The sequence below is a fragment of the Streptopelia decaocto genome, assembly GCF_964273445.1.
Source record: "Streptopelia decaocto genome assembly, chromosome: 8".
Taxonomy (NCBI): Eukaryota; Metazoa; Chordata; class Aves; order Columbiformes; family Columbidae; genus Streptopelia; species Streptopelia decaocto.
This window is the reverse complement of record NC_138662.1, coordinates 8,949,378-8,964,339: the sequence shown is the minus strand read 5'-3', so window position 1 is coordinate 8,964,339 and position 14,962 is coordinate 8,949,378. Positions and strand designations below refer to the sequence as shown.

The 14,962-nt window shown below is 35.2% G+C and overlaps 1 protein-coding gene across 1 annotated transcript in view; it reads left to right on the top strand.

The window, feature by feature from the left end:
* Positions 1-14,962, top strand: part of ERC2 (ELKS/RAB6-interacting/CAST family member 2) — a gene marked incomplete at its 3' end in the record, with an annotated part of 314,399 nt that overhangs the window by 134,740 nt on the left and 164,697 nt on the right. Inside the window, exon 9 of the mRNA XM_082060309.1 lies at positions 9,833-9,970. Coding sequence (XP_081916435.1) covers positions 9,833-9,970 — 138 coding nt within the window. The remainder of the gene's footprint in view (positions 1-9,832; positions 9,971-14,962) is intronic.

The window sequence follows — 14,962 nt, the reverse complement described above, 5'->3', positions numbered from 1 at the left end:
AGGATTAAGCCAGGTTTCCAGCCCCCCTAAGCCACAACCTGCTCAACCTTTGCACTTTGAAGTGAAGTGCAGTTTTTAATGACTACTTGTCATTCAGAACTTTAGATGGTGGCTCTTTTCTGTAATTGAAAAGAAAACTTTTCTCTGGATTTCTCTCTGTTTGCCTATCTTCATAATTTTCTGAAGTATGTAAAATTATAACTCAGAATAAGTTATGGTAAATCATTCCTTCTGTTATTTTTCTAGTCTTTCTTGTATTTTACTGATGGATGTTTGTTTTACTGCTGTGTTTTCATTGACGAATGCTTCTCATTAATTTATCAGGACTCTATTGCACTTCAGTGATGACACTGACTTTAATAACATATTGTAAAGTTAAATGATTTTATTCAAACTGAGGTAATATGCTTTTTAGTGCCTTTATTTTGATACTTTGGATACCAAACCCTAAATCTGCTATCTGCTTTCAGAACAGATTGGTCACCTATTTAAAAACTTACCTTATTTTTCTATTTCTATATAGAATTCCCTTTATATATCTGTGTTGCATATAACATACACATCTGTGTTGTTTGTTTAGAGTTGTTTTTTGTTTGTATGTGGTGTGTTTTTTGGTTGTGAGTTTTGTTTTGTTTTCCTCCCTCTTTCCTCATGCTACTTCCCGTTCGTGTTATCCAGCACATTGATTTCTCCATGTTCATTGCTCTGAAAGACTTCCCATACTACTGTCTAACTTCTAACTGGCTCTTGCTCTCTTTCTGCAGCTCTTAAGGTGCCTATTTTTACCCTGCTTCCTTTGTAGCTTCTCTTTTCAGTATTCCCTGGTGCCCAACACCTGTCTATACAACTTATCTGCTGCCTCTGTCTTCCCACCATCTGTTAACTTTTTTATGAGACATGCTGTAATTTTTTAATCTGGGAAGAGGGCCCCAAGTCTTCCCAATTGATACAGACATAATAGGAATGACAAGATAGAAACGGAAAGGTATATCACTGTTCATATTAAAATATTTGTATTAAAAGTATACCAAAGCAGCCTTTCTACATGTGAGTTTAAATTAGAGTATATTAGGGTATATGTACTTCTCTAGCTTGCATACGACATAGTGTAACAGTTTTCCATGCAAAATCTTATTGAAAAATTCTTATATAAGCTAACATCCTATTTAATATGCAGGTACACCAAATAATAAAACACTGGGCATGAGTAACAAATTGTCAGTTATCTTCAAATACCTGAAGTGTAGGATTGAGCAGAAAGGCATAATTTTTCGTGGTTAGCTTGTAGGAGTAAAACAGGTCATATTTCCAGGTGCTCTCAATGTGCAATTGGGCTGGACTTCAAAAAAAGTTCAGCAATCAGTCATAATACTGTAATGTGTAAAATGTTGTGAGGTATAGAAATTCATACCCAACCAACACAGCTTGAAAATCTGGCCATGAATATATACAGAGAGTTGTTATAAGAACCATTGGCTTTTTAAGAATGAATGTCCACCTCTTTGTGTGTTGTAACTGGAATTATGTGTTAGTTTATTTTGCATTATTATATTTACCGTCTGTAAAATACTGATTGCATTTAGAATTATGTCACAATAACTACATATAATGAGAGCAAAAACTTTTCAATGGATGTCTGACAAGACTGTGAGTCCTGCTTAGAACAGTCCAAGAGTCAAGCTGTTTTGTTCAGAGAATTTATTGGTCCCTGAAGAGGAGGAGACAGACTGAGTATTTCCAGATACACAAGTGGATATTATCAGCCCAGGCTTCTTTTGGCTAGCTTCCTGGTGAAGGTTAATTTTAGCATTAAGTTCCAGCTCGTTCTCAGCTGGAGTCTGGCAACAGAAGCCAAGCTTTCAGTCCAGGAGCCCCTTTCTGTGTGACAGCCTTCTCCTCTCTTGGCTCAGTTTGCCCAGCGACCTGCTTTTGTAGCCCTGTGAAACTATCAGCTGACTGGAGGGCTGATGCCTTCCCTAAACAGCCCTGAGAGAGTTTTCTTCTCCTCTCTGTATAACAACTCAGCATGTATGTCTTCTTAATGCTTCTTGATTCCTCTGAATCCTTCCTGTACCCATACATTTGAATCCTGTGTTATGGAAGGAATTTAGAAACTCGCAGTAAGTAGAAATGGGTGAAATATTTCCTGCAATGATTGCACAGTAAACCAGTCAAACACACTTGTTTTGGTAGAAGGAGGAAAAGAGAATATATTTACTACTTCTGATCCCCAATTTCAGTTGCATTTGCTTCTATTTATTGATGCAATAGGATGCTCTTGGTTGTTTCTACTTGTACATGAGATGATAGACTGATGTTCCTTTCCTTCTTTATACCTTCTCTCTTAAATTAAGAGTAAATTGGTAAACTTCCAATCCTGTAGGATTTTTTTTTTAGATGCCGTAATGATACTTCATACTTCTGTACTGTTTTCCCTAAGGTTTTGCTAATACTTGGTTGATACTCCATACATTTAACAAACTGAATCATATAGAACATATAATGACGTGGGAGATACTTGCACATTATGTGAGCAGATCTCTTGATTCTACCACTGACATATTTGCTTTCCTCAACCTACTTTAGGAAAGTTTAATTACTGTGTAATGTCATTGAGACATTTGAATTGTGAATTTCATGTCTTCATTAATCATAACCTTTTGTTCTTTGCAGCTTTACTACCATACTGTGGTGAATGTGTTGAGTGGACTATCAAATGAAGGAATAGACAGAGAACACAAACAACTAAACTGTTTAGTAGCAAGAATGTCTTCTAGATCTTAAAGTAGCCCTGTATTCCTAAATCACTTGTTCCTTAGGATAGAGATTTGTTGTAAGCAAACCTGACAAAACACTTGTAATAAGTTACAATATAAAAGCAATTATTAGTCCTGTACAGGTGACAGAGCTCTACACCTACATGTTTCTGTGACAGCTAAGAGGGGTTCAAGGGCTGAGATTTGGTTTATAGAGCTTATTGATGAGACAGCCCCTTCTGGTACTGCCATCTTCTAGTTTTTAATCCACTTAGTTGTTAGAAATTTGTGTATCTTTATTTATTTATTTATTTTTGGGCAGTCTTTACTTGAGTGTCTCTTGTTTAGAGATGATGAAATGAATTTTTTGCACTAAAGGCATTTGACGACATAGTGGTGGAAGTGGCTGAAATATTTCAGACTTTAGTTTTCAAAAACATATGCACATTGACTTAGAAATAATTTTAATTCTCTGTAGGTTTTGGTTTTGTGCATATAGAAAAAGTGGTATATGTCTTGAAGTAGAACTAAATTTAATCCCAATAAGGCCTGAATACATAATTTCTCATATATTCCTTAGAAATGTTTTTTTTGACCTGATGACTGTTAAGTGTGTAATGTTGATCCTTCTGATCAAATCAAATTATAACGGCCCTTTACTTTTGTGTTTGCTGCTGCCAATGTTTGTTACTTCTTCATAGCTCTCCCTTTCTCTCTCCTGTTCTTTTTTCATTTATTTCCTTGAAAATTCCCATCTTCAGATATCAGCATCTGTGTAAACTCTTAGTTTTGTTTGTCTGGTATTTTCTTTGTTTGGTTGCTACTACAGCTTCAGTGTTCAGTAGTGCACTCTGCATAGCGTATTTTCTTCTGAAGCGTTTATGTGGTTGATAATGTGTCTTATGTCCTGTTGACACTACTGTAATTTTACACATTCAACTTCTTAAGTTGTTGCTTGTGAATAAACAAAAATGAGTTGCGCTCCCTTTTCTGCATTATTTCATACCAGGTGTGGACAATATACATCTCCGTTATATCAATTTGTTTTTCCATCAACTTTTATGTGGCTTAATTTGCAGTATGCATTTTAATGCTTTGTTTAGCATATTAGTGACAGTTTTTGCAGGTTAACAAGAAATTTGAGATAAATATGTGAGTGAACAGCTTTCATAAAATTTTGGATAGTACTCAAACAGAAGTAGTAACACAAACGAAGCAAGCACTTTTCTCTAGTTCAGAATTTGAGACGAATTCACAGTATTCATTTTTTGAAGATAATTTATTCTAGCCACTGAGCAAGGGAGAGATCAGATTCTCATGTAGCCTTTCACAACTGTCTTTACACAGAGCCTTGCCTAACAAAATTAGTTGTACTTAGTATGTCATCCCAAGACTTGACATTTGTTCTCTATGAAATGGTACACTTGGTTTACTTAACATGTCAGTGCATATTACAAAGGACAGCGTAAATCCACAGGGTATAGTTTACCCGTAAGTTCTTGGTTGGCAGTGTTAATACTGGCTAATAGTAGCATTTTGTAAATACAGAGAAAGGTATGTCGTAGGTAAGTTATTGTTTTGTTTTGTTTTATTTGACCTATTTATAAAGAATTGCTTTAAAATGGCACTATATACATTACTACAATAAACAAGGCGTTAATATTACCCAACAAAATGTGATGAAAAATAGAGATGAATAGATTTCACTGAGATGAATTCCATGTCACAGCTGCTTCAATTTCATTCATAAAATGATGTAGTATTTTATAATTTTATAATTTATAATTTCTAAAGATACAAATTAGAATATGAAGCCTTATTTTGCTTAAGCACTGCATGAATTAATGTGCTTCTGGCCCAAAACACTTGCTACTTTTTAAGAGACAAGTAAGATTGCCTGTAAAGATTAGCACTTTCAGACAAAGCAAAAGGGAAGATGGATAAAATGGGCACAACCAGGTGGTTGTCAATTATGTAAGTATAGTGCCTAAAAAAACAAGTCTTTGATATAAGAATAATGAACAACCATTTTCAAACCACAATGTTAATCTGATCAAATGTGTCATCCTAACAGCAGAAGCTCAATGAGCTTGAAGAAGCAGAAAAGTGTTGTGTGGAAATGCTGTGATTTTGTAAAGAAACAATGTAACTGGACCTCAGGAAAGATACTCTGTTTTCCCTTTTATTTTCTGGTTTCTTATTACGGTCTTATGTCTTTCTTCTCTTTTTTTATGCTTGTCAAGTAGAACAAAATTCTGAAGGATTATATTCTTTCCTGCATGGATTACGTGAGTTGGGAAGGTAGCAACAGGGTAATTACTGGCTCATGCCACTACTCTATTGCCCTTGTCATCAGGTTAATGTGAGAGCTGATGTCTGAAGCAGCATTTGCTTCATTAGCTCCTTTGTGACAGTCACTGTGCAGCTGCACTTTGCCACTTTGAACTGTGGTCCCGAAGGAAGTTTGAGGTAAAAACTGTTTAGACAGATTATAATTGTCTTTGTGACAATTTGAGAAAAACCTCACAGACCCATCGATTTGGAGACTGCTTTCTCCTCAGGTGGGAAGTGTTGTTTTATGTAACCTAAAAGGTTACATAAAATTTATCGACAGCTTTACAAATACCTTTGCTGTCTCTGCTTTAGTAATCTGCTGTCATATTCACAGTGTGGGACTGAGCTGGTCATATTCTTTGGGCCACTTGAAATCTCTGAAGTTTAAGAAAGTCTTGTGGGGCAAAATAATGAAATAATATAAAGCTAAAAGTTACTGTTGAACTGCGGGTTATGTTGTAATCTGAAATAAGTACAATGCTGCTGTATTACTCCAATTTGGAAGATGTAAATTTGGAAGGTAGTAACAGAAAGTCACTCTGGAAATATTTTAAGAATGTAAACAACTGTAGGTAAGAAGCTTTATTCTATAGAGAAATAATCAAGGATTTTGGTAGGTATTGGAACTGCTTATGAAATCCAAGAGTATTGTGTCATGTCATTATAAGATTAGAGCAAGCTATTTCCAATTTCCTTGGTAAAGCCAAAGATTAGTGCAAATCTCACACTTCAATAAATATATTTAGTTGCAAACAACAAAGCCACATTTTATTTTAAAGCATTTGATATTTTAATATAATTTTTCAACCTAACATTTATTTTCATTTTTGGAATCTAAATGAATATGTATTTTGACTTGTGAAGAAATACTTATAATTAATGCTTGCCTGTTTACCTACTTAAAAGGAAGAAAACCAAAGTGAAATTTAGTAGTACTGAGTGGTGAAGCACATTTGGGACTAGTCCCTTTCAAATCAAAAGACAGTTCTGCAATGTCAAACTGGTGAAGCACAAGTTGGCCTTCAGTGAACTCATTTTGTTAACTGAAATCCTGCTTAAACTGAAAAATGTATTTAGGTCATATAGTGACTGTTGGTGGAAAGCTATGGAGCCATAGCTTCCCCTTCTTGCCCCATAGGCCAAAACTTCATGTAGCTGCTGTGAAGCCTGTTAATTTTAAAATACTTTGGCTTGATATTTAATAACCATACATCATTTGGTAAAAATTTCTGGCTAAAAATCTATAACGCTTTCCAAAAGCTCTACCTCTGTATATTGAGCTTTCAGGTAGTAATACTTTTACGGTTATGGTAGAGCAAAATTAATTCAGTTTTTTTCTCAGTGTTTCACTAGAAATTATGCATGTACGCATACACAGACATAAACAAAAGGAGATGTTGAAACGTGTAGATATATCTAGGTCACTACCAAAGCTGGTTTCATGTTCTAGGATATACTGAGATGTTTCTGAAAAGGACCATGTGAGACAGAACATTTATCATGAGTCTTACAAAAATAGTTAGTAGACATTTAGAGTATTTGCATTTGAACTATACCTATTTTTTCCTGTTTTGGTTAATAGTTATATTTTTTTCTTTTGTTATGTATATCTATGAGGCAGCAGCTAAAGTCTGAGAATGAATGCTGAAGTTTTAAAGTAGTCATAGTTAATACTCATGTTGGATGAATGCTGTTGTTTATTAAATATATTTTTTCTTGTAATTACATTAACTTTTAAAAGTAGAATGTAACAGTACTTGGGAGATGGCGTTGTTTTTTTTTTTTTTTCTTAAAATAGTAAGGGCTTTTTTTGTTTGTTTGTTTTGTTTTGGTAAATAATGAAAATTATGCACACAAAAGTTTTGTTTTCTCCCCTATATTTCAGTATTAAATTTAAATTCAAATTCAACTCATATTATTGATCTTCTTCACTGGAGCAGGCATGTCCTGTGTTTTAATAGGAAACAAATCTCAAAGAGTTCTGCCTAGAGAAACTTAAGAATAGAGCAAAATTAATTTTAGGATTAACAAAGCCAGTGTTACAAAATACTTGTTTTCTGAGTTATTTAAAACTCAAATACAGAACAGAGAGGAAAATACATGGAGCTAAATTTAAGTACATGGCTTCACAGTTTCACTAGCTAGTCTCTAATAAATAGTCTCTTACACTGTCACAAATTCTCTTATACTTTAGTGTGTATCTCTAAAGGCAAATTGTTATAGCATGAAACATTTTCTTTCCTTGTATAATTCTCTTGCAAATTCCATAGTGCAGTACCTTAATTTTGATAATGAAGGTAATTTTCCTTTGAGAGCTTGGTTTACTGTAGAATTTTAAAGTCTGTCTGTGGGTAAGATTTAATGTAATCTCTTGAGTATTTAAGAAGCATTCCTGAGACTGTCACCAAAAAGTGACAAGATTAGCACTTGCAGCTTATTGACAGGATGCCTCATAGCAAAGACATTTATCTGCAGGGTTATTTTCTTTTCTAATCTTTTTTGTTTGTTTGTTTGTTTGTTTGTTTGTTTGTTTTAAGAAGGAGTAAAGCCTGTTTTAAGCTCTGGGACTATACTGAAGAATGGAGCAGTTTCTTTTCATACAGCTCATGGCACAGGAACATAGCAGTTTACAGAAGTAACAATTACATGTTGAGAAAACTACACAGTAACTAATTACATGTCAGATAAACACGTAGGTGCTTGAGACTGAAGAAACTCTTTGACAGTCCCTGTCATAAATTGAATTCAGGCATGCTCAAAAGTTAGTAATTATTCATCAATAAAATGGTATCCTTACATATAAGCCTATACCCAAATGAATGTTGGAGAATGGCAGAGGTTCCCAGAGGGTTCATTGTTCTTTCTGGGTTTAAAAAACCCAGGAAGAACTAAATCATATCTGATGTTTCAAGATTTTAGCATGTGAGACTGTTCCGTCTCTTTGCCTACTGTAGTCTTTCTGCAAGGGCTCTTTGTGATTAGCTGGTCATAAAATCTTGTCTGTATTAGCAGATCTTTACTAATCCTGTACCCATCCCAACCAACAAACACTCTGGTACTGATTCTACTGTCACATACCCCAGTGTAGTCGTGTTCCCATCAAAGCATTTCCTTCAGATTTATATAGCAAAAATAGAAGAATAATCAGATCCTTGCCTCTTATTTTATCTATGGACTACGCATTGAATGACTTATTTTAAAGCAGTTGTGATTCAATGGGGATGTTTTTAATTTGCTGCCTGTTCTCTTTACCTCTGAGGAAAGAATTCTGTAAATGCTGAATAATTTCAGAACATGTTTTCTTGGTTAAGGGTTGAATCATATTTTAAATTAGTTTTAAGAGGAAGGAAATAGTGTAAATGCTGTGGAATTCAGATAAGCACTGTGCATAGGAAATAAGTACTTTAATTTAGGGTGCCTAGAACTCGTGGTTCAAGCTGATGATAATAAAGGACCAGATTTTAACTTTGTTTCAAAGAACGTGTAATCAATATTCACTCTCCGGCTTTATTTCCTTTTCTCTCGAGAAATTATTTTGGTGAAGCTGAAGTGTGCAATTGCTTAAGTATTCCACAGGGTGTCATGAGGTAGTTGTTGGAGTCATTAATACTCGGGTGAAAGTAAAGCAACATAGTGTGCAGGCCTCTGAATGTCAGTTAGTGTAACTTTAGATGTGACTAATACGCATGCCATAAAATAAAAAGTTCTTAACTCATTAACACATGTATCTTATTTCTCTATCTGTATAAAATACACACATGATGAAAAATGTTATGAGAGGTCATTTACAAGACTGAACTATTCTATGTCAGGTCTTCCCAAAAAAACTTTTTACATAGAGCTTAGCATTTTATAGTGTACAAAGCAAGTGGAATCTTTGGCCCATAGCAGTATTCTGACATACCAAATTATGTATATATTAAAAAAAAGCATAATACTTGTATTTACCGTACTGTTACAAAGAATTTCTAACTGGACCACATGGTCCTGTGAACAGTTCTTTGTGAAAAACCTTTCTGACATAATGTCTATAAATCATGACCTGTTTAACAGACCAGTGTCTTTATAGGTACCATAGCAGTATGTTGAAATACTCGCTCAAGGGAGAACTAGACCTGATTAAAGCAGTTTTAATATCCCAAATAGAGTGATATACCTTAAATCTTCATGGAGATGAGGAAGGGGAATGGAAATGGTGGCCTTTGTGTTGATTGGGTTTTTCTGTTTCTGGTTTGGCTTTTTGGAATGTAAGCATCCTGATCTCTGTCCAGGTGAGTTTCCTTTACCGCAGGGCATCATGGAAGAAGAGGTTTATAGATAGGTAGGTTATCTTTCTTCTTCCTCAGTTTAAAGCTCACTGTACTCGCTTTGTCTCTCCCTTTCTTTGTCCTTCTTACTGCAACTAGAATAATCTGAAGGGTTAATTCCACACATACTTTGAATTTCCGAGATAATACAGTACCTTAAACTGAAGTGATTAATATTTAAATAATAAAATACCTATTTGCACTGTGATTTTCCCTATAATTTAGTATGAAAGGATACCTTTAGCGAAGGAAAACAAAACAGGAAGGACAGAAGTTAAAATCTGTTGATATTATGCCATGTGAACACATGGCAATATACTGAGGCGTATGTATTGTATGCGTGATGTGTATACATTCAATTGATACTAGCACCTGAGTCTCTCTTTGAATGTTAAGACAAGGTTAGTGAATATTATAATCTGTTTTTGTTTTCAGATTGAAAATCTACAGGAGCAACTTAGGGACAAAGACAAACAACTAACTAATCTAAAAGACAGAGTGAAGTCATTACAGACGGATTCTAGTAACACAGACACAGCACTGGCAACCTTAGAAGAAGCTCTATCAGAAAAGGTAATGTTTTCTCATGGGACAGCATTATGCGCTGCACTTGTGTGTGAAATGTGTCCAGAAAATGTCTTTTTAAGTTGGTCTGACACAGGTAACAGAGCCCATGGGCCTTGTCAGGGAAGCAGGTATCTCTGTTCTGGTAGGATGAGCACAGAGTGATTCCTGGCTGATAAACTGGAACAGGACTCGGGAATGGAGTAAATGGCCCAGTACATGGGAAGATTTTCCCTTAGTCAATGGGATGAGTGGTTGTTCTCGGAAAGAATTGAAAGGCATGGACACCTGACTTAAAGAAGGTAGAGTCTGGGGTATTTTTATGGCTTTGTGATCTTGATTATCCTGTTCATTTTTCTGTTAAGCAGAGCCTGACTGAAGACCATCAGCAAGAGACAGGACCAACTGTTACCTTGGCTTGCTGTTAGCACTATTGGTTTCCTACAGTTAATTTAGATGAGAAACTGTATTTAATAAAAAAAATGGAGAAATAAATTTTTTTTTCTTTAAAAGCTATGTATTTGATCTGAAAATACCTAGCAGAAGGGATAAATCGGGACTGTTTAAATTAGTGGCAACATTCCTACCAGTTTCAGTGACATCAGGGTTTTTCATCCAGTTAACTTTGAATGAAGGGTAATCCAAGTGAATTTATGTGCCAAAAGAAATTAGTACTCACATTTTGCAGCTCACAGATCTTGATGTATATCACTTCAATGTGCATAAGTCAGTGCAACCGATTAAAGTATTATATGCCATTCTGCATACCTGCGAGGGTATTTATGACTGGATGTAATTTTAAAATGCCAATGTGGTGTTGGTACTAAAACCTACAAAGCTAATGTTAGATTCTTGCTTTCTTTGTATGTTTAATCACCTTGCTAACATTTGCTTCGTCAACAACAGTGAAAAAATTTGGCATTACTATTACTTCCGTGGCTTCATATGGATAAGCTTCCAGCATTTATGCAGTAAAGAAAGTATATGCATTTTGTTAATCTTTCATTCCTAATCTGGACAGAGTACTCACCAATCTCACAGCATATTATTAAGAAATGACACAAAGATCTTTTTATTCTGTAAACTATCTTTTCTGGATTAGTCTGTGGTGTCACTTTCCCAAGATGCCCATAGACCATTGTGCTGCTGCTGTTGATGTAGAAAGCAGAGTGGGTGTCATGCTGCAAACTTGCCAGGTCTTCTGTGCAACTGAACATGAAGTAGACCATCAAAAGACAGAGAAATCTTGCATCCCGTTTTCTGTCTCAGCTATATCTGCAGCACTTCACACATAATGTGCTTATGCAATACATCTTAGCTGGTATAATTTGCTAAATTGCAATCTGTTTTCAATTGAAATGTTATTTCTCGTCTTCTCGCTATTGGAAATACAGCAGGTTAAGAAGTACTGGGTTAAAACCTAACCCAAATTAAGGAGTGGCAATTAGTTGCTTTCAAGTCATTTTGTAGCAGTACTATTCTAAAATCTGTTGAAATACATGTAAACTAATAAATAGATGTAAAAGTTTTTATAAATTTGAAGAATTTTTGTATGTATCTGAAAATAAGATATCCTATTATTCTCAGGCATACAAATTATAAAATTTTACTAAACTCAGGATGCATTATTTTTGAATATTTTAGTGAGGATTTGTCCCAGAGTTTGTCTAAAAATTGTGCTATTCAATTTATTTATGTATATGATAAATTGAAATGTGACAACAATAGAGGCCCTGAGGATATGGAAATTTTGTGTCAAACTTAATTTGATTGCTGTAATAAAGGTTCAAAGTCCAATAAATGAAACTAGTTTTACTGTTTTGGAAAAGTGAACTTAGAACTTTCTCTGAAATGTATTTTTACAATTCATGTCTACTTCATTTGGAATTGCATGGATATATATGAGCAGGCATTTTTTTAAAAATAATCAGTGTGATGAGTGGTTTTTCTAAGCGGAATTGATTAGAACTCACGTGGGGTCCCTAAAGGTTGAATTCTGTACCAAGTAGTCACTTTGCTTACAGTACAGTCAGCCAAGAACAGTGTCTTTCCCATGCTGTTCCCAGGCTGCTCTGAGTCACGTACACAATGACACTGTGGGATGTTTCCCTCTGCCGTGGAGATTTGTCTTTTTGCAGCTGAAGAAAGCAATGGTACCTTTTTAAGCCGATGCTTTTCAGAAGTGGCATGAAGCTGAGTTGTGCTGTCGTTTCTGGTGACTGTTTGAATCACTCATGGAGAGATTGTTACTTATAAAATTTAGGTAGCCGTATATAGAGAAGAACTCTATATGTAAGTGATGTGGTTATTATTACTTCAGAAATACTGCTTTGTTAACCTAAGGAGAAGATACAACAAATTATGAAGTAATAGTCTTTTTCTATAAATTATCTTTATAACTGAGAGTGTCAGTTGTTTTATGACAACCCCAAATCATTATGCAAATTAGTGTCTGTGTTGGAATAGGAACATATGGCTTGATTAAAAAAAAAAAGTTTGAATTTGTTATTTTCGTATGACTATTTTCCTGTGTTTTGAGATCTGTAAGTTTAATTATTTATTAAATCATTAGTGTAACAGTATAGCTCCTACACAGTTCCTGGATGATTTACAGTGGCTAGTGGACTAGGTAATAATATTGATGATAAATTATGAAGCTATTTTTAAAGTGCAAAATCCAGATGTTTGAGCATTTATGTTTTTCCTGCGTTGTTCTTGAAAATACTCAGATTGAGATTTTGCCTTTGATTTAAAAAATATGGCTCCTTATCCTTAATGAAATTAGGTTTTTCCAAGTATCTGTCTCTGAATTTCTTTTTCTTTCATGTTTAGTGATGAGATAGCTTGGTAACATTAAATGAGAAATTACTGTAGACATCATAAAACAGCATCAAAACTTACTGACATGGAATCCTTTTAATTTTTCTATTCTTCTCGCAATATTGCGATATAATTTCTTCTCATATCAGGAATCAGAAACGAATCAGCATGACTTTAGTCACCTTTGAGTGCATTTTAGAACTAAACTCAAAGTATTAGTTCAGTTCCTTAAGCCTAAGTTTGGAGCTGGTCAAAGTACTAAAAATTCTGAACAAAAATAAAGGTTACGCTGCAATAAACAAAAACTAAGTTCACTCCCATTTAAAAAAAAAAAGTTTGAAAATCAGAATATGCAAAACTGCTATCAGCTTCCTTGATATTTTAACAAGAAACATTTCAAAGAATATCTCAGCTCTTGGACTGGCCCAAAGCAGCTCAAGAGGTTGCTTTCATGAAGCTGATATTTATAAAGTTGGTCCTACTGTAGCAGCATACAGCAGATAAGCAATTGAGTATGTCTGATAATAGAGCTATATGCTGTGGCAATTCAGTTCCTACTTCTGTGATAAAGTGCAAATAGATTAGACCTGTGAGGTCCTAGATTAGTGTGTAAGGAAAGCTCGCCAATGCAAATAAGACTGAAATAAGAACACGTTGTTGTGATTTCTGCAAGTCAGCTGTTAATCAAGTAAAACATGGTATTTTAGGGCCTTTTAACACATTTTTGACATTTAGCCTTATGCAGCTGACAGATAAATTAGTCTTCTATTGTGATTGAGAAAAAATTTATACTGTTCATTAATAACATGAAATAATGTTATGTTTAATTTGTTATAGAAGAAAAAAAATCACGTAAGTAAATCTTCAAGAAGGAATTAGTATAAAACTAAGTCTGAATATAACTAGGGGGATTCTGAATTGTTATTAAACTGTTCCCCTTAGTAGAGGCTGTCATTTCAACCTTAATATTCAAGGAACTAAGAATTTGTACAATTTGTTACTAGGAATAAACTTGAAGTTATTTAATATCTCAAATAATTCCTTTCTTGCATAATCTATATAGTAATTTTTTTTTTTTTAAAAAAAAGCTAGTCCATTCACTGTTTTTTCTGTTGTGTAATACTCAACATTGTTGCTATTGAAGGACCTTCATTCTGTATGAACACATTTCTACCTGAAATCCTGCCAGGTGTGAGTCAGAGGGCGATTTTGGCATTGGGGAAGCCAGGAACTGGGTACCACAGCGGTTCCAGAGGTCTTGCTGCAGAGAGAGTTGATACTGTCTTGCAAACATATAATTACATGGAGCTGCTACCTTAGCTTGTCACCATATATTTTTGACTGTGTGCTAAGTGGAACATAGTATGTCATCACTGTGTATTTATTTCTGAATGAAATAAGTAAGGATATGAGTTTTATGTGAACAGTCAACTCTGTTTTCTGTGAAGATTCTTCCAGCAGCGATAATTTGGTAATATGTGTATTCAGTTAGCTAGATAGTGAAAAGAGGTCACTGATGTCAGTGTCAGTGATGCAAAATGAAAGCAGCATTATGAACTTCCAGCCCTTCGAAAATGTTTTCTTCAGGAACTGGGTAGCAAAAAATAACTATACCAGTATCACAGAATCACAGAATGTCAGGGATTGGAGGGGACCTCAAAAGATCATCCAGTCCAACCCCCTGCCAGAGCAGAACACCTAGATGAGGTTACACAGGAAGGTGTCCAGGCAGGTTTTGAACGTCTCCAGAGTAGGAGACTCCACAACGTCCCTGGGCAGCCCGTTCCAGTGTTCCGTTATCCTTACTGAGAAGAAGTTTCTCCTCAAATTTAAGTGGAACCTCTTGTGTTCCAGTTTGAACCCATTACCATTGGTTGTCACTGAGAAGAGCCTGGCTCCATCCTCGTGGCACTCACCCTTTATATATTTGTAAATATTAATGAGGTCACACCTCAGTCTCCTCCAAGCTAGAGAGCCCCAGCTCCCTCAGCCTTTCCTCATAAGGGAGATGCTTCACTCCCTTAATCATCTTTGTTGCCCTGTGCTGGACTCTCTCCCTGTCCTTCTGGAACTGAGGGGCCCAGAACTGGACACAATATTCCAGATGTGGTCTCACCAGGGCGGAGTAGAGGGGAAGGAGAACCTCTCTTGACCTACTAACCACCCTCCTTCTAATACACC